The 26455-nt window shown below is 34.4% G+C and overlaps 1 protein-coding gene across 7 annotated transcripts in view; it reads left to right on the plus strand.

The window, feature by feature from the left end:
* The window catches only part of Btbd8 (BTB domain containing 8), a 110808-nt gene that overhangs the window by 72683 nt on the left and 11670 nt on the right, over nt 1–26455 (plus strand). For all 7 annotated transcript variants that reach the window (XM_013143015.3, XM_063254203.1, XM_003478934.5 and 4 more), the window contains 3 exons: nt 22013–22195; nt 23097–23234; nt 24180–24309. In XM_013143015.3, coding sequence (XP_012998469.1) covers nt 22013–22195; nt 23097–23234; nt 24180–24309 — 451 coding nt within the window. The remainder of the gene's footprint in view (nt 1–22012; nt 22196–23096; nt 23235–24179; nt 24310–26455) is intronic.

Here is a 26455-nt window from a genome sequence, read left to right on the forward strand (position 1 = left end):
TGTGATAGGTGCTCAACATGGCAAAGTTTATTTCCTTGAGTATGGACCTTGATGTTAAGAAGTTTACAGATTGATTCTTGGGAGAACATGGCGGACAGATAGCAGCAGCTACGGAGGCTCTCTGAAAGACCCAGCTTAGAATTCAGGAATGGTGCAGAGCAAGGAATCATAAGCAAGAGGAGATATGCCCTGCTGACCCAAGAATGAACTGGGCTGAGAGAAACCAACTGGCAATGCAATCCTGGTGCTATAACAGGAACAGAAAAGCCTTAGTGTGGAAGCTGGAGCCCGCACCATTGGAAACTGCAATTTGGGTTTCCCACCGCCGCTGCTGCGTCTGCATCCGCTCGGCAGGCTTGGCAGGAAGAGAGACGCGCGAAAGCTCTGAGAAGGGGAATAGGTGAATGGAGTTGAAAGCAGGACGGGCAGGGAGCTGTGCATTGACCTGTGATGAGTGAGAGAAACTGGGACTCTTCCACGGTCTAGGAGACTCCAGCGACATTCTGGGACCGGACAGACTTGCGGGAACAGGGCACTGCAGTGACTTCAGTCACGTATCCCCCTCTCAAGCGGGATTGGTGAGCAGTGCCTAGCCTACGTGACGCTGCTGGCTGAGACCCAGTAGGCTAGCACAACCCAGGTCCCAGCGCCTGAAAGTAGATTGACCTAGAGGGGTGGGCCCCGCATACGCTGTCTGGTCTGCAACTTCCTGGTGCACAACTTCCTGGCTAGGTGGGAACACCTAGCCGGCACAACTCAATCAGACTGTGGCCGACAACGAAGGAAGCTGGGCCTCCTATATAAGGAACAAAGAATATGGGAAGAGGCAGCAACAAGAAAGGGTCCTCAGCCCCCAATCCTGAGAAAGAGGCAGTAGCAGACATAGCACCAATAGATACAAAGCGCTATCTCCAGAGCCTCATAGACAAGTTCAGGAATGAAGTTATTAATGACCTGAAGCTAGACATAAGCAGAATAGTTAGAGAAATGCTAAGCACCACCCAAGAAAAAACAGATGGTGGAATGGAAGAACAGCAAAAGGGAGAATTGTTTGATGGAGAAAATAGAGAAAGCATAGAATACGTGAAGCAGGTTCAAAGAGATTACCAGGAAACTAAAAACTCCATCAAAAACTGGCATAACAGCTTGAAAGAAACTAAGGACAGATTACCTGAACTGGAGGGCAGATTTGTAATATGGGAGCGTGAAATGAAAAACTTCTTAAAAATAACAAACAGCAATAATACAAAGACTAGAAGTTGATAAGAGGATTTATAACTTAAGAATTAAGAACATAAAAGAAGAAGTAGGGACACAAACAAATGAACTACAAAAGCTACTCACAGAAATAATCCAGGAGAATTTTCCTAATTTAGCAAAAGGTAAAGATACTCAGTTGTATGAAGCATAAAGGACCCCAGCCACCTACAACCCAAACAGAGCAACACCCAGGCATATAATAATTAAAATTCCAGAAATCCAATACAAGAACAGAATATTAAAAGCCTTCAGAGATAAGAAACAGATCACTTACAAGGGAACACCCATCAGAATTACAGCAGACTTCTCGGCACAAACCATCAAATCACGAAGAGCGTGGGGGGAATAATTCAAGCTTTGAAAGATAATAATCTCCAGCCAAGATTGATATATCCTGTACAACTATCCCTGGAAATTGATGGAAAAACAAGGTGCTTCCAGGATAAAGAGGAACTAGGGGAATATGCAACCACCAATTCAACTCTACAGAGAATACTGCAGGATATCCTAAAAAAGAAAAATACGAAGAATCCAGAAATAGTGGCAGAGAGTCCACAATGAATGGAGCAGAAAACAAAATGAAGAAGACAAACTGACAACTAATGACAGAAAAAGAGCTCAACAGAAATGAGGCAGAAAAGATTGGATGATAGAAACAGCTATTTTGGAGAAAATGACGTCTTAATAGGTAATACTGATTTAGTATCATCTTGTTTTGAAGTCTCATCAAGCTTTTGTTCTTCTGTCTCCATTGGTCTAAACAGGTTGTACCTTATTGGATTTTATTATATATGATAGTATAAGCAAAAACTTTTATAGACAAGGAGATTATACAGAAACCATTGTTCATTTTCTGTTAGTTGATTCTAAATACCCTGTAATACTGTCATTCTCTTAAATGGTTTTACATTGTTTTGATATATTTGATGCTACAGTATACGAAAATATACTCAAAGATTTCAAGGAAAGAGACAGTATAGTAACTACTTTTATGTCAAGATTATCTTGTGGTGAAACACTATTTTGCTTAAATGGTTATGTTTTGATCTGCGCTGTTTTGCTATTATGCCCTCTTTTATCTCAATCTCCATTTTATTATTTAGTTTTTTATTTTTATCCTTTTCATTAAGGGAAAAATAAATTAAAAAATAGCATGATATATTATAGTAACCCACTTTGACTTTCCATTATCTTGATTTAAAGCCCTGTATTGCTCTCACCATCTTGTTTTGACTGATGTTCCTCTATTCTGTTATGCTTGATAGTACCAGGTTTGAAAGTTTAGGCAACAGCTGTGAAGATAGTGGGATTCTTTATGACGCCCATTCTGGTTGACTATTATCTACTTTTGAAGACCTATAATGTCTCCAATGTTTTGGTTTTGTTGGTTTTGTTCTTTACTGTTTTGTTCAATTTTATTATAACTGATGATATAGGCAATTCTATTAGAGATAGCGGGAGGCATTATGGTAACCATTGTTGATCACCTTGTATTATGCTTTTACATTATCTATTATGTCCACCCTTTTGATTTGACTGACTTTGTTCTGTTATGTCCCATTTGGTTCTACTCTCTTCCAAAAAAGTAATAAGAACTGTGGAGCAACAAAACCCAAAATGTGTAATTGTCATTGTACAAAAGAGAGGAAAAGAAAGTGCTCTAAACGATATAACTGCATGTATATTTAAGTGTATAAGATAGATAATGATATTACTGAGTTTTGTTGGATCATTGAACAGAACTGTTTGCAGTCTCACTGTTGGAACGTCCACTTTATAAGCTTTGATTTTGTAACTTGAACAATTATTTCTAAGATGACAATATGTAATCCATTAACTAGTGATTTCCTACTGTTTATTTTTTTCTGTAAATCTGTATAACTTGTACCCTTTCTCTGCTTTTTTTTTTCTTTTTCTCCTTAAAATTAAAAAAAAAGAAGTTTACAGATTGTTGGAAGAATAGACATGTAAACAATTTTGTAAAATATATTTTAAACAATGAAAGGTATTAGCATTAAGTTCCATGTCAGTTTTATTTATCATTGAAGCCTCAGCTTTAGAACAATGCCTAGCATATGTTAGGCTGTCAGGATATATCATCAACTAGATAAATGAGTGAATAGGTATAATTTATAATTCAGATATGTACATAGGATTATAGAAATTAATCAATCTTGCCAAAATAATGGGAAAAATAATTTGAGACAAATCTGAAAACAGTACAATTTTACAATAAAGAAGTAGGTTAGGACATTCCTGACAGACTAAAAATGTGCCCAGGGACATAGATACTTGGCAGTGTCTCTATTGTGCTGTATCTGGAGGAATAAGAAAAAGTAAGTCTTGGGACATTGTGAGACCAGATTGGAAGGAATTTTATCTCAAATCATAGTAATTATTTTAGTTTTTTATAAGCAATATATAAGTTTAATTGAAAAATACGCCCTTCAAATTGCCTTTTCTTCTGCTATACTATTTTGTTCTGGGTCTATAGGCCTAAATAGGTCCTTATAAGCTTCATAAATGCTTGACTCTTTCTTTCAAGACAGGTAGATGATAGAACAGTCAGATACCCAATTTAATCAATAGACTTTAGACATTGTGATGATTATTATGGAAATTTTGTCTTTCTCTGGAAATAGTCATGTTTTAAGAAAAATTAATTTAACCTAATTTTTATATTTTGTTATAGAAATTAAATGTATTTAGCTTTATTGATTTAAAATAGGATAGTTTTAATTTTTCAAATTTAAATTTTTAAATTTTATTTATTTATTTTGGTACTGGGAATTGAACTCAGGAACTTGCACTTGCCAGGCAGGCACTGTGCCACTGAGCTAGTCCTCACATTTAAATTTTAAATAACCAGAAAAATGAAAGAAAAAATATGCAATTTTCTTCATTTTTTTAAATAGTTGAAAATTGATCTTTTGGAATATCTTTTAATGTGTACATATTAATAATGTTAATTTTAAAAATAAGAATTCTAAACTGTGCTACATTTTTACATGATTAATACCAACCAAAAAATAAACTACAATGCCAGGGATTTCTTTTTTATGTATTTTCAGATTTCACAAAGCATCGCTTATGACCAGTGTTTATTAGTGTTTCTTTTATCCAGGGAAAAGAATTCATCTTACATATAAATTATATCTAGGCATTCTACTTCATTAATATGTTTTACATTTATTGCTTACCATTTGTCCTCAAACTTGTTTATTTATTTTGGAGAGAATTTGATTTGAGATCTCCCTTCTTAACACTTCTTTGTTTTCTTTTTCGGTGCTAGAGATTGAACCAGGACTTGCACATGTTACCGTACCACTGAGTTATGCCCTCAACTTCTTAACAAATTTTTAGACATACAATACAGTAGAATTAATTATATACACAATATACAACAAATCGCTAGAATTTATTCATGTCACACAGCTGAAGCTTTATGACCACTGATCGCAACTCTCCATTTCTTTCTCCCCATCTCCTGTAACCAACATCCCATTCTCTTATGAGTTTGACATTTTTGGAGATACAGTCTCACTATATGGTCTAGGCTGGCCTTGAACTCACTAGGTGGTCTAGGCAGGTCTGGAACTCACGATGATATTCCTGTCCCAGCCTCCAGAGTGCTGATATTACAAGTGTGCCATCATACTCAGCTAAGTTTGACTGTTTTAGATATTGTATATAGATGAAATCATATATATATCCTGACTTATTTCACTCAGCTAATGCCTTCAGAGTTCACTCATAATGTCACGTATTACAAAAAATTGTGAGTCTGAATAATACTTCACTGTAAGTCAAGTATATGTCAACCTTCATTTATTTATTCATTAGAAGACATTTAGGTTGCTTCTACATGTTGACCACTGAGAATATTGCCCCACTGAACACATAATTGTCAACTTGACTACCAATTAGAGATTCCTGGAGAGGTGATTGGATTATCAGGGTGTTATACTCATCAGTGGATTCATCCACTGTTTATAGCTGAATGTGCTCTTAAGAGGTGGGTCACTGGGAATGTCCTTAGGTAGGTATATCTCTTCTCTTATCTCTGCCCTCTGACAACTATGAAGTGAGCTGTAGTACCTGCCATGTCCTTCTTTCATGATGTTCCTGCCTTGAAGCCAGCTGACTAAACTGAAGCCTCTGAAATCGTGGAAGAATAAGCCATTTCTTCTTTTAAACTGTTATGGCAGGCACTTTGGTCCTAGTGACAAAAAGCCAACCAATATAATGGGAGTGCTAATATTTTGTCAGAACTCTATTTCATTTCCTTTTTTATTTTAAAGAGAATAAAATACATAAAACAAAACAGAACAAAGCAAATCAGAACAGAATAATAAAAGCAACACAAGACTTCAAACCAAGATAGCAGGCTACCAGAATGTTTTCTTTGAAATAGTTGTTCATACCTTCACACACAATAAATTCAAAAAAATGGAATACTATAAAACCAATCAAAACAAAAGAATGAAAGCATTACGGGACTTTAAAATAAGACAATAGGAAATCAACATTGGCTACCATAATATCTCTTGTTCTCTTCAAAATAGCTGTCCATACCATCAAACATGATGAAATCAAGAAATAAAAAACAGTCTAAAATCAATAAAACAAAAGAATGAAAGTATTACAGGACTTCAAAGTAACAGGAAATGAACAACAGTTACTATAATGTCTTGTTTTCTTCAAAATAGCCATTCATACTATCACACATAACAAAATCAAATAAAACATGACAGAATAAAGTCAATCAAGGGGGGTGGGGATTTAGCTCAGTGGCATAAGCGCCTGCCTTGGAAGCAGGCAGTTGTGAGTTTGATCCCTGGTACCGATAAAAAGACAAAAAAAAAAAAAAAGTCAATCAAAACAAAAGAACAGAAGCATTATAGGACTTCAAATCAAGATGATATGAAATCAACAATGGCCTACCATAATACATTCCGTTCTCTTCAAAATAGCTGCCCATATTATCAGACACAGTAAAATCTAATAAAACCAGACAGAACAAAGCCAAACCTAACAAAATTGTGAAAGTGATACAGGAGTTCAAGACAAGATAGTAAGAAATTAACAGTGGTTACCACCTTCCCTTCCTAGGTGTTTCCTCCCCTGTCACTTTCATAATATCCCCTTCTGGATCCCCTTCTGTTTTTTATGCTAAGTTTCACTCATATGAGTTCGAACCATTTCACCCATGAACATAATCTCCATTTTCATCCATTTACTTACAAGAACATCTCGATTATCCTACTTTGTAGCTGGGTGGCTTCTATTGTAGGAAAATACCGTATCTTTCTTATCCATTTTGCTATTGATGGGCAAGTTACCTTTGCTTTTTACTGGTCTGTTATGTGGAACAATTGTTTTTTCTCCTTTGATTTTCAGTCTATGAATTTCCTTTCAAGTTAAATGTGTTTCTTGTATACAGTATATTGATGGATCTTGTTTTTTGTGTTTTTTTTTTGTTTGTTTTTTTTTTTGTCTTTTTCCTTTTTATCGGTACCAGGGATCGAACTCATGACTGCCTGCTTACAAGGCAGGCGCTTATGCCACTGGGCTAAATCCCCAGCCCCCGGATCTTGTTTTTTGATCTACTCTCCATGTGTTTCTTTTTAGTGGTAAATTGAGGCCATCTACATTAATGGTTACAACCAGCATACATTGGTTCATCTTTGCCCTGCTAACCTCCTGCTGTTGGCCCTCTACTTTTCCCCTTCATTCAGTTGCCTGTCCTGTTTGGTGACCCTCCTTTGCTCCTGTTCCTGGAACCATAATATCTTTATCTCTTTCATCTTTGTCTTTCTCTAGAATATCCTTTAGCACTATCTGTAGAGTTGGTTTGGTGGTCATGAATTCCTTCAGTTGTTCTTTAATCATGGAAATATCTTATTTTTCCATCAATTTTGAAAGATAGTTTTGCAGGGTACATCAATGTGTGGCTTGGTAGTTGTTTTCTTTCAGGGTTTGAAACGCTTCACTCCACGCTCTTCTTCACTTGATGGCTTGTGTTGACAAGTCTGTTGTGATTCTCATTGATTTTCCTTTATAGGTGATTTGTTTCTTTTCTCTAACAGCTTTTAATATTCTAGTCTTGTGCTGAATTTCTGAGATCTTCATTATTATATGTCTAGGTGTTGATTTGCATTAGGTATGGCTAGTTGGAGTTCCATATGCCTCTTTTATCTATATTCCAGATCCTTTTCCCATGTTTGGAAGTTTTCTGCTCTTACTTCTGTAACTAGTCTTTTTATTTCACTTGTGTTGACCCCTGCTTCTTCACTGCTACCTATTACTCTTAAATTATTTTTCTTTGAGTCATCTTACAGCTGTTGAATTGTTATTTCCTGGTTCCTTGTTACTTTTAAGAGATCTTTCCTTTCATGATCAATAGCTGCAGTCCTGTCTTCAAGGTCTGAAAGTCTATCTTTAGTCTCTTTCAAGTGGTTTTGCTAGCTTTCAATCAACTTTTCAGTTTCCTGGAATCTCTTTGAATCTGTTTCATGCATTATAGTTCTTTCCTGTACTGTTCATTCAAGGTTTCCCTCATTTTCCTATGTTCCTCTTTTTTTAATCTATATCTTCTTTAGATATGCTCAGCAATTCTTTCATTATGTTTGTGGTTTCTTCTTTTACCTGAGAAATTATCTCTGATTTGATTACTTTTACAGTCTCATGAAGTTGTTTCTTTACTTTAATTGCTATCCTCTCAGAAATTTCAGGTGTGTGACTTCCATTTTCTTCTATGACTATGTCTCCTAGACTTGTTCTGTGTGGGCTGAAGGTCTGAGATTGCCTTTTGCTCCTTCATTTTGATGTTTTCCTGGGTTCCTCTGGACAAGCTGGTTGTGGGGTCCCAGGCACTTCCCATGTTGCTTGTTCATTCACAGTGTAGGGGAATTAGTCTGGCACCTGAGTTTCTCTTATCCTAAGTTCCCAGGGAAATAGCAAGGTATAGGGTAGGCTTCTCTAGATCCATGCAGCTACACTGAGGCTTCCCCAAGGATGCATCAGGGATGCATGGTGGTGGGCCTTTTTCTCAGCCTGCGTATCTACATCAGAATTCCCACAATGGTGGTAGGCATACAGGGTGGTGTTTGTCTGATTCTCCCAGTGAGCAATGGCTGCCTAAAGGAAGGAAAGGTCTCCAGTAGTGGCCTGTCAGTGCATGGGGCCTACCTGGCTGTGTGTCCTTGCCCATGCTGGCTGCCTGTGGGAAGCAAGCCTTCTGATGGCAGCAGCTGGCAGGCAGAGGCAGATCTGGCTGGGTTTCCCTGCTCAAGCTGTCTGTCTACAGGAAGTGAACCTTTTGATGGTGGCAGCCAGCAAGCAGACGCAAATCTGGCTGATTCCCTTTCCCATACTGGCTACCCACAGGAAGCAAGCCTGCTGATTGCAGTGGTTAGCAGGCAGAAGTGGATCTAGCTGTTCATTTCCTTTGAATAAATATCCATAAATAAGATAGTAGTTATCTTAATTTTTTAAGGAACTGCGGTACTCTTTTCCATAGTGGCTGCATCATTTAACATTGGCCTATTGGCCTTCACCAGTATTTGTGTGTGTGTGTGTGTGTGTGTGTGTGTGTGTTCTGCTTAGTACTAACCATCCAAATGCATGTGTTGCAATACCCTGTTGGAGTTTTAATTTACATTTCTCTGGTAATTTTTGACATTGAGCATGTTCTCCTATGCCTATGGTATTTGTGTATCTTCTTTTGAGAAATGTTTGTTCAAGACTATAAGTTAGTATTCTTTGGGTTATTTTATTTCAGAGCGTTGTTGTCATTGTTTTACAATTCAATTTGAAGAGTTCCTTACATATTCTGAAATTAAGCCCTTATCGGATGTATGTTTTACAAATATTTTCCCCCATTTTATATGTCATCTTTCAGATTTCTTTTTTTTATAAGAAGTCACTTACTTCAATATAATCTTTTCCTATTTTTGTTTGTTGCCCGCCTTTTGCTATCATAACCATGAAATAATTGTCAAGACTAAAATCTTGAAGCTTTTCCCCACTTTCTCCTAGGAAATTCAGAGTTTTAGATCTCAGGCTCAGGTTTTTAAAATCCATTTTGAGTTGACTTTTGCATATGGTAGAAATTGAAGGACCACTTTCATTGTATGTGCATATTCAGTTTTCTCAGCACCATTTATTGAAGAGACTTTCCTTTTCTTATTATGTATTTTTGGTGTCCCTCAAAGACTTGATCCCCAGCCTTGGCACTCTTCATAGAAAGACCTAGTATAAGGAAGTTAGGCATTTGGAGGGCATTTCCTTAAAAGGGATTATTGAGACACTGGCCTCCTTCATTTTGCCCTTTTTTACTTGATAGTCACTATTAGATAAATAAGCCTTATCCTCCATATGTTCTAGCCATGGTGTTCTATGTCAACACAGGCCCAAAGAACAGAACCAAGCTACCATTAACTGAAGCTTTTGAAACTATGAACCAAAATGAGTTTTTCCTTCTAATAAGTTGTCTAACGTATTTTATTCCGATAACAGAAAGCTGACTAATATACTTTGTCAAAGACTGATTTTATGTGTCTAGTTGTATTTCTGGGCTTTCTATTCTGTTCCATTACTTTGTTATATATGTCCTTATGCCAGTACCATAGTGTTTTAATGATTATAGTTTTATAGTACATTTTAAAATCAGTAAATGCAGCTCCAGGATGGTGAAACAATAAGCCAGTTCACCCTTCCTATAAGCCAGCTAGGATGTGGGCTGGGAAACAGGAACACTGCTCCCCACCCTTAACCATGTAAGCAGACAACTGACTCAGAAGAACACAAGCTGAGTTGTTAGCAACGGAGGCACAGAAACAACTCAATGCTTGTATTGTCTGATTGACTTTGCAGGCCTAAAGCCAGTAGTATGAGCATCTATTAAGAGGATAACAATTTGCAATATAACAAATATGGGAATTTCCTTCTGTCTTGCCTTTGAAATCCAATAGTGTTCTCACTGTTTTGTTTTGTTTTATTTAATGTTATGTTTTGACTGGCTTTATTTTGTTTTATTTAATTTTATTATGTCTGAATGTATGGCCTGCAATTTTGACCATAACAAGAGGCATTATGATAGCCATTGTTGATTTCCTATTATCCTGTTTTGAAGTCCTGTATCACTTTCACTGTTGTGTTTTGATTGGCTTTCTTCTGTTTTGTTTGGTTTGGTTTTATACTCTTTAAAATTTTATAAGATCAGTAAATGTGATACTTTTAGCTTTGTTCTTTCTTAAGATATATTTGGTTGTTCATAGTCTTTTGTGGTTCCATATGCATTTTATAATTTTTTTCTATTTTTGAATGAGAAGGATTACACTGAATCTGTTGATCAGTTTCACTCTTATGGATATTTTAACAGTGTTAAGGTTTCCATGAACACTGGATTTCTTTTGATTTGTGTTGTCTAATTTCTTTCTTCAGTGTTTTAGTTTTAGTTTGTTTGTTTGTTTTGTTTCATTTTTTGAGACATGATCTTGCTGTATAGTTCATCCTGGTCCTGACTCACTGTGTAGCCCAGGCTGGCCTTGAACTTGCTGCAGTCCTGTCTTAGCCTCCCGAGTGCTGGGATTACAGGCATATGTCACCACACCTGGTTTCATCAGTGTTTTGTAGCTTTCAGTATACATGCCTTTTACCTCCTTAGACAAATATACTTCTATTTTATTTAGTGCTATTGCGAAAAGATAATTTTTGTAATTTGTTGATAATTTATTGATTGTTGAAATACAACTGACTTTTGTGTATTGGTTTCATACCCTGCCACTTTCCTGAGTTTATTAGTTTTAATAGTTTTCAAAAGTCTTTAGGGTTTTTTACATATAAAGTCATGTCATCTGTAAAGGGAGATAATTTTATTTTTTCCTTTCCAGTTTGGATGCCTGTTTCTTTCTCTTGTTTAATTATTCTGAGTAGCACTTCCACAACTACATTTAGTGAAGGTTAAAAAGAATGGGCATCCTTATTTTATTCCCATTTTAAAGAAAGAGCTTTTACTTTTCCATCCTTGCATATAATGCTAGCAATGGGATTCTATTAAATGGCCTTTATTAATTGAGGTATTATATCTTTACTTCTAGTTTGTAAAGAGTTTGTAATCATGAGAGGTATTGAATTTTGCCAAATACTTTTTCTGTTTATATTAAGATGATTAGGTGATTTTTATTCTTTATTCTGTTGATGTTGTATACTTTTTGATTTGCATATGTTAAACTATCCTTGTATTCCAAAGATGAATGGTCACCTTAGATGATTCTTTTGATGTAGTCTTGAATTAAGTTTGCTAGTATTTTATTGAAGTCTATTTACATCTTTCATTGGGGCTACTTGTCTATAATTTTTCTTTTTCTATATCATTCTTGTTTGACTTTGTTTCAAGATAATTCTGACTTTGTAAAATGAGTTTGGAAATATTTCGCATTCTTCAGTTTTTTTTACTTTTTTAAGGATTGGTATTAGCTCTTAAAATGTTTAGTAGATTGCCAGGTATGTCAAACACATGCCTATAATTCCAGCATCTGGGCAGCTAAGGCAGAAGGATCACCTTGAGTTTGAGACAGTGTGGGCTAAATAGTGAGTTCAAGACCAACCTGAACTAAACTACTTAGTGAGACCCTGTCTCCAAAAAAAGTTGTAGAATTCAGTAGTGAAAGCATCAGTTCCTGAGATTCTTTTTATTTTTTTTTTAACAAAAGATTTTTAAACTGCTGACTCAATATCTTTTTATTCAATATCAGCCTTGCAGATTTTGTTTCTTCATGAGTCATCCTTTATGGGTTGTATGTTTCTAGGAATTTATTCATTTTTCTAGGTTATTCATTTTTTCATGGTATCTGTTACAATATCATTTCTTTCATTTCTGATTTTGTTTTTTCTGGTGCTAGAGATTGAACATAGAACCTTACATGTGGTAGGCAAGTTCTCCACCATCATAACATTACACGGTTTACTTGAATCTGTCTCCTTTTTAATGTAAGCATTTATCACTACCCAGTGTCCCTTTTAGTTTTGCTTTTGCCGTATCCTATAAGTTTTGGTGTGTTGTATTTTTTTTCTCAAGATATTTTCTAGTTTCCCTTTTGACTTCTTTGATTCTTTGGTTGTTTGAAATTTTTCTGTATGATTTTCACAAATTTGCATATTCTCCAGTTTTTGTTCTGCTATTGATTTCTATTCTCATTGTGTTATATTCAAAAATAACTTTAGTATGATTTCAATAGTTTTAGTTTTAAGGCTGCAGAGCTGGGGATTTAGCTCAGTGACATAAGCGCCTGCCTTGCAAGCAGGCAGTCATGAGTTCGATCCCTGGTACTGATAAAAACGAAAAAGACAAAAAAAAAAAAACAAAGTTTTAAGACTGCTTTTGTAACTAGGCATGGTGGTACACAGCTATAATCCCAGCATTTTGAAGGCTGAGGCAGGAGGATTGCTGTGAGTTTGAGGTCAGTCTGGGCTACATAGTGAGTTCAAGGCCAGCCTAAATTACAAAGCAAGACCCTGTTTCAGAAACAAAACAAAACACTGCTTTTGTGACCTAACAAGCAATCTTTTTTTGAGGATGCTTTGTTTATTCTTGAAAATAATGTATATTCTGCTGTTCTTGGTTGGAATATTCTTCATAGGACTGTTAAGATCATTTGGTCTATAGTGTTACTCAACTGCACTATTTCTTTGTTGATTTCTTTTAATCTAGTTGTTCTGTTCATTATTGAAAGTAGATTATTGAAGTCCCTTACTATCTTTGTATTGCTATCTCTGTCTTTAGTACTATTACTATTTGCTTTATGTGTTTTAAGTGTTCTGATTTATATGTTTTTGTAGGAGTTCTACAAGCCAAGGGAAAATAAAGGGCCACACACACCAAGGGTCAGCAAAATGGCTGCCACCCAACCAATGTAAACAAGCAGCTTTTATTGAGATAAAAAACAAAGAAACTCATATTGCATATGCTTAGATTATATAACTTGTTTGCTTCTTATCCATATAGGACCTCATGTTTTTATTTTGTGGGGGGATGTTTCAAGACCTACACTTTCTACCAAGACACTATCAACCAGATGTGTCCAGGACAAAATGGAGTCTATATGTCTTTATAATTATTATATCTTCCTAATAGATTGACCATTTTATCATTATGTAATGTCTGTGGACCTTGTAATTTTTTTTACTTAAAATCCATTGTGTTGGATACAAGTATTGCTCTACCTTTCCTTTGTTGGTTACCATTTGTATGGACTATCTTTTTCCATCTTTTCACTTTTCAACTATTTGTATACTTAATTAAAGTGAATCCTTTATACACAGTATGTAGATGCAGCTTGCTTTTTCTTTAGCCATTTAGCCATTTCACTGGGAAGTTTAATCTATTTATATTTTAATTATTGAAGGGAAAGGATATACTGTAGACATTTATTTTCTCATTGTCTTATAGTTCTTTTGTTTCTCTTTGATTTTCATGCTGTCTTCCTTTGTATTTCTTATTGCTTTGACTTCCTGTTTTGTATTTCTTCTACATATATTTTATGATTACTGGGGACTTTTTTATTTCATAGAAATATAGGTGTAAACAGTCTGTTACTAAGTTCACTTACATGCAATAACGCTATGCATGTCCCTATATAAATAGCATAAACTATGTTTTTATTTATTTTACAGTACTGGGACTTGAACCCATGACCTCCATATTGAGCTACAGCTTAGCTGTTATGGTTTAGATCAGAGGTAGCAAACCTATGGCATGTGTGCCACAGCAGGCTGTTTGTTAATTTGAAAGCTCTATAAGGTTTTCCATCATGGTTTTAGATCAAAAATGTCTCCCAAAAGCCTTATGCACTCATAGGAGGGGCTTTTGAAAGGTGAATGGATCCTATCAGTAGGGTGTGGGGAGATATAGCTCAAGAAGTAATGTCAGCTCAGAAGATGAGGTCACTGTAGGTGTGGTCTGGAAGGCTATATCTCTCTTCCCATTACTTCTTTTATTCCCCAGCTTTCTGGCTTCCATGATATGAGCAGCTCTTCCTCTTCTTCACTATACCCCTCTGCCATCTTGTTTCTGCATTGGAGTATGCCAACCTTTTACTGAAAACATGAGCCAAAATAAACCTCTCCTCCTTTACATTGTGGGTATCAGATATTGTGTCCCAATATGAGACAAGATGAAAAAGTGACTAATACATTGATCCTTTTTAATTTTTTCCTTAATTTGAGACAGGATCTCACTAAGTTGGTCAGATAGGACTTGAACTTGCAATCCTCTTTCCTTACCCTTTTAGAGTGCTGGGACTACAGGTATGTGCATGCCATCCTACCTGGCTTACTTTGTTATTAATGTCACCATTTATATCTATATTGTATATCCATAGTTTAGTTATACTTATTTTATTACTTTTATCTTTTAATTTGTATACTAGAAATTAGGCAGGCACTTGAGCTGCTAAGCTAAACCCCCAGCCTCCCATGTGTACTAGAAATTAAAGTGATTTACCCAAATTCCCTGGTGTGGGATGTTGATAATGGGGAAAATTATATATGTGTGAGACAGATGCATCTAAGAGGCAATGTCTGTAAATTAATTCTTCTCACATCTTTCTGTGAATCTAGAACCATTCTTTAAAAGAAAAATCTGTAGAAAAAGGGGGGTGTGTACCCACCAACATTTGAGCGATAATCTATTTGTTTCAATATTTTGAAATTTTGGGAATTTTATACTTTTGTGTGCTGTCATTTATTGTTTAATGTACTTGTGCTGCAACTTGAAGAACTCCCTTTAACATTTATTTTTAAGACCAGACCTTGTTACATTGCTCAGGCTGGCCATGAATTTGTGATCTTTCTGTCGGCAGAGACAATAGACATGTGCTAACAAACCCAGGCTTTTGGAATTTTTTTGTAAGGCAGGACTGCTAGTGATAAATTCCATTGGCTTTAGTGTGAAAAAAAGCTTTCTTTCATTTTTAAAGGATTTTTTGCCATGTATAATAGTCTTAGGTTGCAGTTTGTGTTGTTTCTTAGCACTTTTGAATATATCATTGTACCCCTCTGTGGCCCTCAAGGTTTGTGCTGAAAAATCCACTGACAGTCTTATGGACCATTTCTTGAGTGTGGCAAGTTGCTTTTCTCTTGTTGCTTTCAAAATTGTTTTCAGTTTTTTCAGTGTGTCTCAGCATGGCTTTCTTTGGGTTCATATTATTTAGGATCCTTTAGTATTGCCTTTATCTCGATATCTGTTTTCTTCCTTAGATTTAAGAAGTTTTAAATCATTGTTTTTGCTGTTGCTGTTTAATAAACTTGCTGATACCTTTTGTCTTCTCCTTTGGAACTTTTATGATGTGTGTATTGGTCCATTTGATGGTGTTCCATAAGTCCCTTAAGCTTTGTTTCCTCTTTCCATTCTTTTTTTTCTTTTTTGTCCCTGTGACTGAATAATTTCTATAGAATTACCTTTGAGTTTGTTTACAGTTTTTGCTATTGACCTAGACTGCTATTGAACCTCTTTAGTAAATCCTTCAATTTAGAAATTATATTCTTCAGTTCACTGATTTCCTTTGGTACTCTTTGATGTTTCCTGTCTCAGCTGGGTGTTGTGCTGCATATCATAATCCCAGCTACTTGAGAAACCCAAGCAAGAGGATCACAAGTTCAAAGCTAGCCTGAGATACACAGTGAGACCTTGTCTCAAAAAAAACAGTTTTCTTCCTCTTTGTTTAAATTGTCAGTTTGTTATACATTATCATTCTGAGCTTGATCATCATTGGGATGATTATTTTGAATTCTGTCAGGTAAATCATACAACCATACCTTATTTTTATTGTATGTCACTTTATTATGATTTGTAGATTTAGATTTTTTATTTTTAATAGAAGAGTTATGGCACCCCCATGTCAAGCAAGTGTATCAGAGCTATTTTTCCAGTATAACATGCTCACTTTTGTGTGTCATATTTTGATAATTCTCAACAGTATTTCAGAATTTTTCCTTCTTATTATCTGTTATGGTATTCTGTGATAAGTGATCATTGATCATTTATAATTGTTTTGAGGTACCACTAACTGTACTTATAGGTGACACCAAACTAAGTAAATATTGCATGTCTTTTGCTCCACTTCCCCAGTGTCCCACCACTTCACTGTCTTCCCTAGTGCCTGACAAAAAAATAATATTGAAATTAAGCTAATTAATAACCCCACAGTAGCCTCTGAATGTTCAAGTAAAAGGATCAGAAACTATAAATTATTAAGGTTTTTAGCAAATATAGGTTAAAAACTAGGTCCTTTTGAATCAAACAGTTACTATAAATATAGAAGAAAATTTCTTGAAGGACTTCAAACCTGCTACTCCAGTGAAAACACAAATGAGAAGTGAAATTTTATTGCTGATACTGAGAATATTTAAATGGTATAAATGGAAGATCAAAGAAGCCACAACATATTCTTAAGGCCAAAGTCTAATCAGGATTAAGGCCCTAACTTTCTTTAATTTTTGAAGGCTGAGAGAAGCAAAAAAGCTGCAGAAAAACCTGAAGCTAGCAGAGACTGGTTTGCAAAGTTTAAGGAAAGAAGTCATCTCTATAATATAAAAATCTAAGGTGAAGCAACATGTGTTGATGTAGAAACTGCAGTATGTTATGCAGAAAACTAGCTAAATAATTGATAAAAGTGACTTCAACAAGTTCTTGTTTTTTGGAGAGTTTTGGTTTTGGTTTTATTCTGTCTTGTTTTGTTTTTTGTGGCCTTTGGATTGAACCCAGTGCTTCATTCACACTGAGCTACATTCCCAGATGGTTTTATTTTTTATTTTGAAACAGAGTCTTGCTAAATTGCCTAGGCTGGCTTTGAACTTGCAGTCCTCCTGCCTTGGCCTCCATCCAGTGTAGCTGGAATTATGGGCATATACCAAACAAGTTTTTTAATGTAAATTTTTTACTGGAAAAAGATGCAGCAGGAACTTTCATAGTTAAAAAGAATTCAATGCTTGATTTCAAAGGCTTCAAGTGATATGCTGATTCTCTTGTTAAGGACTATTGCAGCTGATTATTTTGAAGCAAGTGCTTATTTACCATTCTAAAAAATCCTAGGGCCCTTATGAATTGTACTAAAAATCCATTGTCTGTGCTTTATAAGTGGAACAACAAAGCTTAGATTGTAACACATATGTTTATAACATGGTTTATTGAATACTTTAAGTCCTTTGTAGAGACCTACTCAGGAAAAAAAAAATTTCTTTTCAAAATGGTACTACTAGCCAGGTGTGGTGGCACTTGTCTGTAACCCCAGCACTCAAGAAGTTGAGGCAGGAGGATCATTGCGAGTTCAAGACCCAACTTGGGCCACAAAGTGAGCTCAAGGTCAGTTTGAACTGCATAGTGAGACTATGTCTCAAAAAGACAAAGAAAATAAAATATACTACTCATTGACTATGTACCCAGTCACCTAAGAAGTTAATGTTTTTATTACTGCTAAATAATAACCATTTTGCAGACCAAGGATCAAGGAATAATTTTGACTTTAAAATCTTATTCTGGAATCTTCTCAGATCTTCTTACTAATCCAACCCACTTTCTTTGCTCCTGCAGCCCTCAGACATGTAATATATGCTAAGTCTCATTTAGTACTCTCAATTAAGTGAAAATGAAGTTAGTTCCTGAGTATACCTAGAAAAGGTACATTCTTAGACTTGAGTACACCCCAGAAAAGATCATTAGACAATCTTTCCATCTTCTCTTTATAAGAAGAAGGCAGGATTTCCCTGTTTGTTTGTTGTTGTTGTTGTTTTTTCTTACTTTTTTTTTTTTCCTCATGTGTTTGGTCTGTACTGAGCCAGAGAGAGGGGCTATGGTGACTAATTTTACCAATATATCCACCCATTTTGTTCTTACTGGCTCTTACATGGCTGGGGTAAGTTAGGTCAAATCAACACTCCAAAATATTATGCAAGACAGAAGTCTATCCTTTGGGGAGCCTCCAAATAAGTTGAGGCTTTAGATACACATTTCCAGTTCTTTCCCCAGGGAGAAGTTGAGCACTGGGGGATTTTATCTCCTTACTCTGTACTGAGCCAGGGAAAGAGACTACCTAAACTACCATCTCTGTTCTCAGTGGCCCAAAGTAGATAGATATTCTGGGTTTTGTTGCTGTCCTGAAAGAAGCAAGATCTCCTACTCACATCACACTTCTTTCTCACCTTCTACCTTGAGGCTTTCTCTCCTACTCTACAGCAGATACCTGTACTTCAACCCTGTACATCACCATTTGCAGTGCTGGGATTGTATCCAGGGCCTGGTTCATGCTAGGCTAGTACTCTGCCACTAAGATATACTCTCAGCCCTGCAAACCTGAACCTGTGTAACCCTAGCAATGAAAAGAAGTTGACCTCTCAGGAAACAAGCCCGGATCAAGGGAGATGGAAGCCAGTGGTTAAGTGTTGCCCCTTTCTGTCTCTTAGTAATTAACTCAAAATGTTTCTGCTCTGGCTCTCCACAGGGTGCTAAATAAGATTGAGCCTCACTTGCCTGTAATACTGAATGCTCTATCACTGCTTCTCAAACATTATATAAAATGCTTAAGGTTCTTTTTGAATATGGATTATAATTCTCTTTTTTGTTAACTGAGAATCAAACTCAGAATATAATTCTTAACTCAAGGGAAGACCTAGAAATTCTACAGTTTAAACAAGCAGTGGCTGATTTTGATGCTGTAAATTGTACTTTGAGTAGCAGGAAACTAGAAAATCACACCTTTGTCTTGGCTTTCCTTTTTTTTTTTCTGTTCCACTATCTTGGTGCTTCTGATCCCCTTGGGATCACTTCCCAAAATAAAGTATCTGTGTACAGGACTGTTTTTCAGTCTCACTCTTGGTAGAATCTAGGATTAAGACAAATGCTATTGATGAAAGAATCCTACTTCTGTGAATGTATTCTATAGATATATTCACATGATGTCGTGCACAATTGTAACTCATTATAACATGATGAAACATTGGAAACAATGTAGATGTCTATAAGAGGACTAGTTAAATGACTTGCAATATATCTATATTACGAGCTGTTATGTAGCTATTAAAACAATAAAAGGCCCTCAATATACTAATAGAAATATTTGTGATTTATATGCTAAATGTGAAAGGCAGGGAACGGTATCTGGGCGTATTAATGACTTCACTTAAGTAAATAAGGGGAAATTTTATATATATATATATATATAAAATCAAGGTAAAAATAGGGAAAAATTAATACTTGTTTTGAAAATGTGTAGTTTGGGGGACATGAAAGAGAGGAAGACTGTCCCTAGTAATGTCCTTCATAACCCTGGAATATCTTAGCTGTTGAGTTAAAATTTTATGTTTGATAAGAAGTATTATATTTTTGTTCTTCAAACCTCAAAGTACTCTACCACTGGTTGTTATATATTCAGGTCAATATGAAAGAAGGTTATCATTTGTATCCCTATTTTATTTTTCTAATAAATTCCAAGCTAAATTATGAATTATATTTTAGGGCTGGGGATATAGTTCTGAAGTAGAGGAATTGCACATATCCATATACATATGCATACATGTATACACAGGTTAATTCCCTAGTACAGTTGGGGGGGGCAGTGAAGACAGGAGAAAAAGAGGAAAGAAGACTAACTATGTATTTGTACTTTTTTTTCTTTTGAGGCAAGGTCTTGCTATGCAATTTAGGTTGACCTTGAATTCACTTTGCAGACCAGACTGGCCTCAAACATGCAGCAATCCTCCTGCATTAGCCTCCTGAGAGCTGAGATTACAGGCATGTGCCACCACGCCCAGTTTATATGATGGTATTTTTTTAAAAAATATGATCTCTGGGGATTTAGCTCAGTGGCCTAAGTGCCTGCCCAACAAGCATGAGGTTGTATGTTTGATCCCCAGTACCCCCCCAAAATATATATATATGTATATGTATATGTATATGTATATGTATATGTATATGCATATGTGATGGCCCACAATATTATGTATATAATAAGCACTTTGCAGATATCTGACAAATTTATTTGCATATCCTGTATTTGACTTCACTGCCCAGAGCAGTGCCTACAGTGGGACAAATTTATTTATTGCCTAAAACTCTTAGTAACTACACAATTATTCAGGCCACCACAGGAGGAAAAGTAATGGTACTAAAAAGAATGTTTGAATTATAATAAAGCAGCATTTTTAAAACTCTTAAGTACAGCTGTGGAAGTACATAATGCATTTTAAACAAATATTTACTAAATGAGTAAAATTTTAAGTTTTAGTATTTGAAGATTGAAGTTAGATTATCATAGGAACGCACTGACAAACTGTCAGTCTCTGATCATGTTAAGAGATCAATAAATATTTGCACGTCTGTTATGACCCAGTTCTGTACTAGGCCCTGGGGATAAAACAGCAAAAACAGACATGGTTTCACTCTTGCTGAACATACAGCATGGTGAGGGAGACAGACATTAATCAGTTATGCTCATGTTTGAATAATTACAAATGAATTCAATATTTTAAAGAAAAGAGATAGTTCTTTGATAGAATATGTAAAAAGAATATGATGTAGGTGTAGGGAATGGGAAACAATGCTTTTGTTAAAATTTGAACAATACAAAAGATAACTCAGTCTCTTGCCATATGGTACATAGTAAGTATTTCCATCTGTTATTTCCAGATTTATTAGGTATCTATTGCTGAAGTAACAAACTTCAACTAAATAGCTGCACTTAATTATTTCTTACTATTCTTTAGGTTGATGGGGTGATTCTTTTGGTGGTCTTTTGGAGAGTTCATTCCAATGGCTACATTCAGATGGAGGCTGAGCCTCCCACTTTACATGGTCTTTCTAACCAGGCTTCTTTATTGCAAAGTGGCCCCAGAATGCTAAGAGGGTAAATAACAGAAGCTAGAAGGCTTCTTGAATCTTAGGCATTCAGACTTCTACACCACCACTGTTAGTTAAAGCAAATGAAAAGTCCATAAACAAGGCATGAGGAAATAGATTCTTCCACTTGATTAATGGAGTTGCAAAGATTTTGTGGCCAAGTTTCCCCCTTAATCTAGTACAGTATCTCAGACAACTATATATTCACTAATTTGTTATTTACTTAACATTGTTTTAATAACAGAAATCAAACATGAATAAGATAAAATAATTTATAACTATTTTTTCCTGTCTCTTCAAGCACATGATTTTCATGAGTTGTCATTCCTTTTTCCATAGAAAGCAATATTTGTGAACATTTTTCCTGTAGTATAAAAATGAATAAGTATTAAATTTAAAAATACAAAACATAAAATCTTAGCAATTAGAGAAGAGAAAGAAAGCCACTGGGAATTATATGTGATTTTTATCCTTTCTAAACTTGCAATAATAAATACATCTTATAGTCAGAAAATAATTAAGACCTTGTTAGTATAGCCATGCATTGTGGATGACGTTTGTAGGCCTACAAATTAATTGAGTAGTGAATTAAATTTATAATTTATTTTACAGTGTTGTTCTCAGGTTTACTTTTGCAACATTTTAAAGGTGGCTTATTCCTAGCTCAAAGTTTGCTCCTCTGGATAATTCTGAACAAATGAATAAATTTTATAGCTCTAAGTGATGACAAAGATATTAGGTACCTGGCTTTTGTAAGAAACATCACAAGAAAGCAAAAATAGTTAATTGCTTAAAAAATTATTTTATGAGCAATAATATCATCTAACTTTTCTGTCCAATATTTTTTTAAATTCTAAGAATGATAAGAATGCTGCTTTTCTTCTAATGGAAAGTGACAGGCTAATCATCAGTTTACCCAGGGTAAAGTGGACAGAAACAGCACTGACTATGGCATCTCAACTCCAAGAAGAATGTATTGCATTTATTGTAGAAAACTTCTCCAAGATCATTCAGAGTGAAAATTTTACTCTTCTCCTACAGGTACTGTGTCTTAAAATTGTATACTATATTTAGTCCCATTTTTGTGTTCTGATTTTAATTACATAAGATAAATGCAGGCTGCCTTTGATTAAATTAGTATGATTTAAATAAATTCCATAGCAGATGGCATATTTGCATCAGATTTAGAGTAGTGATGGACAGGATTTTTGGCTCACAAAATAAGGAAGGCAGGAGGGACAGGTTTGGGTATCCTGGCAAGGCACATTGTAGTTCTGGCCAACACTAGCTATCACATTTTACAAACCAAAGTTACAAATGTAATGTTTTAGTAATTATTACAATTATATTCCATGTAGACTTTCCTATCTTATGAGGCACTACTTTCTCTAAAACTAATTATTTCTAGATTTTGTTATCTGGCCTGCATTAGCTCTTAAAAAGAGCTATATATATATTTACATATATGTGTGTGTGTATAGATGCAGATTTTTTAACAGAGGAAAGGAAAACTTGAAATATGATTTCTTTCTTAGTACATATTTACAATACATAATAAATATATTCATCATGGGGAATTGGAAAATGTACATATCACATGTTAATCATTTTAATTCTCCTTTCCTTCCAATTCCTCCCCACTCCTTGCCTCTCCAGATCTCCTTCCCATCTCAGGAGGACTATCTCCTTGTTTCTTATTATGTCTTTTATTTTACTCTTTATGTTACATATACTTTGTATTTCTGACATAAGAGAAACCATACAATATTTAGCTTTTGTGTCTGACTTATTTTACTTAACATTAGTAGTCTCAAGGTACGTATGTATGATTTCTGTTTCCTTTCATATAGTTTTAATGACTATATTGTTGTTATGCCAGACTTTCACATTTATTATACATTTTAACGAATTTTTATTAAATAGCAGTTTCTGTGTTTCATAGTCACAAGCAATGAGCAGCACGGCTGATCTGTTGGACAAAATTTTAAAAGCAGTTGAAGAAAATATTACCACTGAAAATAGTTGCTCTCTTCTTATGGCTCTGGACACATTGTTGAACTCTGAAAGTACAAAGGAAATGGTACTGAATGTAATATAATTCATTAAAACAGTTATATTTGTAGCATTTTAAGGTTTTAAATTGCACCTGTATTTTGGGTGTTGCATTGGTTTCTGAAACTAAGCAGTGAACCTCTAGTGGTGATTTTGGTCTTTACTTTTGTGTGTGTTTGGAATTTTTCATAATAAAAAAATTTTCATACCATTTTGCTTCAAATGGATTTTTTATAAAAGCTTAAAATTTGGCAATTTAGCTCCTTAATTTTAAACATGATTTTGATAGCAGTATTAGTTGATACAGTATTACTCTAGTATTTCTCATCACTACATTAAATTTTCAGATATAAAATGTATATTCAGAATTTTAATCATTAGTGCCTTTTATTTTTATAATATATCCTTAATTCCTTTTTCTCTTCAAAAACTGTATTTTCCTTTTTTTTTTTTTTTTTTTTTTTTATTGGTACTGGGGATTGAACTCACCACCGCCTGCATGCAAGGCAGGTGCTTATGCCGCTGAGCTAAATCCCCAGCCCCAATTAGATTGACAGAAAAGCAATTTAGATACTATATTGTTTTTAAATGTAATAATCCATAATAATATACTAATTATAAATTATTACCATTTTATTGTGTAAGAAAAAATTTTAGCATACTTAATACTATTAGATAGAGTATTTGACCTTGTAATGTCATAGATGATTTTAAAAGACTACGGAATGTATTCATATAAAGGCTATTGATATTTTAAAATAATATTTGGCTGAAAGGGTAAGATTTAGCTTCACATTTGCTATAATATTCTAACTAGTAAACCTTCATAAATAACTTGTACCAAACGATTTTAAAAATGTAAGTGATGACATCATTGATCTAGCTTAGGAGTAAGTAGATTCAGAAAGGAATAATGACTGGTTGCTATGACAATGTGGCTCTCACCAGCTGCTGATTTGTTGCTTGAACACAGGGTTTTACGTGCAAGATCCAGGCTCTCCGTGATAAGCTTTGGATCTTCCTGGTTCAGTCTTTCTATGCTGTTCGACACACAGAAAACTGGAAGCTTATAAGCACAGATGATCAACAGAAAATTCAAGCAGGTATTTTTTTTAAATTCTTATTGTGTGATCTTTGTAACAACAGATATTTGAGGGTGTTTTGATAAGCAGTGAGATTAACATTTGTGTGCTTCTATTCGATAACAGAATGCTAATCAAAACTAGTGACAGTATGTTAGGCAGTTTTAATCATGTTTTTTCTCTTTCTTAGAAAATGAAACTCACTTCCTTTATATGGTCATATTAATTTTTAATCCTCTGTATACTAGCAATAATATTTAGCAAAATTTGCTTAAAAGCATTCTTGTGAAGAGGTGAAAGTATAAAAAAACCCACAGACTAAATTACAAAATGTAATTTTTTCCCCCTTTTAAAGTATATTTTGCCATAAAGCTTTTCCATCTTTCTCTTAAGATACCTTTCTTATGGTTTAGCCTAGATTAGATGGCTTTATTTCACAATTGATTGGTTCAGCGATGTGGTCTGTGCTATTGCGGAGTGTCCCTCAGGAGCTGCAGAGTGGTCTCTGACATTTAATAGGTACCATTTGAAACATTAGCAGTAAACAAAAGATGTGTATTGCTCTGAATGTATGTTTGTTTCAAAAATATCAAAATAAGATTTGAGGGTGTGGAACTAAAAATGGCTTCATGACTATTTTTGGGTTAAAGCAGGTGCTTTAAAAAAAATCCTGGCATGTTCAGCAAGTATACTTTTGAAAACATTCAAAGCTAAGAGACTGTGTTTTATGAAGTAAATATTTTGCACTATAAAACATGGAACCCATATGTGATAAAAAATATTCTTGATAATACATAGGTATTTTGTTTAGTGGAATAATCAAAATGTAACCTGCTCTATCTTGCATTATAAGTGTAACATGATAGTGCAGTTAAATGTGGAGCACCTCTCAAAGAAATTCCATTTTTTAAACAACAAAAATCATGAAATCCTTAAAAATTGGTGTATTTTTGCTTGACTATTTCTGTGCTGATTTTTTGATGATAGTTTACTAAAAAATCTGAACAATGTGAAGAAATAAAATAGAAATAAAACAGCATTCCTTAAGTGTCCTTCAGCTCTCTTCTGATTGGTAGCAAACTTTGCTTTTCTCTATTTTAGATTTCATATTTAAATTGAACTTTAGTTCTTTAACTCCTCAAAGTGCTCATTAAAACTACATGTAAATACACATACATACATATAAATCTAAAATGTCATTGATAATACAGATAATTATCACAAAGAGCTTGTCATTTTATTACATTGCATTAATGTAATATTTTAAAATCTTAAATAGGTTGTATTATAATGAATCCTGACTTACGCTAATTACTGCATTATGAAACTCTGGTCCTGGGTTCTCTTTGTTGTAACATTTCTTATGTTCTATTTGAGTTACTGACCTTGTGAGAAAATTTTATTAATGTCTTACTATATATTATTTATAGATGTTTGATTACTGCAAATAAGTCTTTACAATGTCATTTTGAGGATCTTATTTTGTCTTATAGCACATAGTGCTATAGAATATAGGTTGTGAAAGATTCATGCTAGAGTTACAGATAGTTTAATATATTTTATTAGCTGTTTTTTTAAGTCAAATTTTTTAAAAATGCATCTTAAAGCACCATAACCTACAAAAGAAATAAATTAACTAAATTATATTTCATATAGACCTAACTCATAAAATGAAATCTTATTTAATTCTTAAAAGAATGATGAGTTTGAGGAGTGTTTCTTAATTTTTTTTCAAGAACTCTATTTTTCTCTTTTCTTTCTTCTTTCCTTGTAATTCACCTGAAAACCCAGAAAATACTTTTACTTTCAACAGAACTATAAAGATAGTTCTTAGCTTAAATAATTTGTCATATTTAACTTTTAATAAAATATCACATCAGCCATGATTTCTAATATTCTGAAATTTGGGGAGCTAAGTGAAAACAGTTTAAAAATGCACAGTTTGAGAAAATTCTGAGTTTTTGAAAATATATTAATTTTTTCTTTGAGATTATACATTTCTTATTTGGTAATTTTAAAAACTAAATCATAAAAAGTCATCTAGAGAATAAGATTGAAAATAAGATTCTTTTTTAAGTTTTAAAGTAAAATAAGGAATTGTTTTTGTATACTAGATGAATTTTGTAAAATTTCCATCAAAATATTATAATCTTTTGCTGCTAGCTTT

The sequence above is a fragment of the Cavia porcellus genome, unplaced genomic scaffold, assembly GCF_034190915.1.
Source record: "Cavia porcellus strain 051 isolate PalLab524CR breed Dunkin Hartley unplaced genomic scaffold, mCavPor4.1 scaffold_1, whole genome shotgun sequence".
Taxonomy (NCBI): Eukaryota; Metazoa; Chordata; class Mammalia; order Rodentia; family Caviidae; genus Cavia; species Cavia porcellus.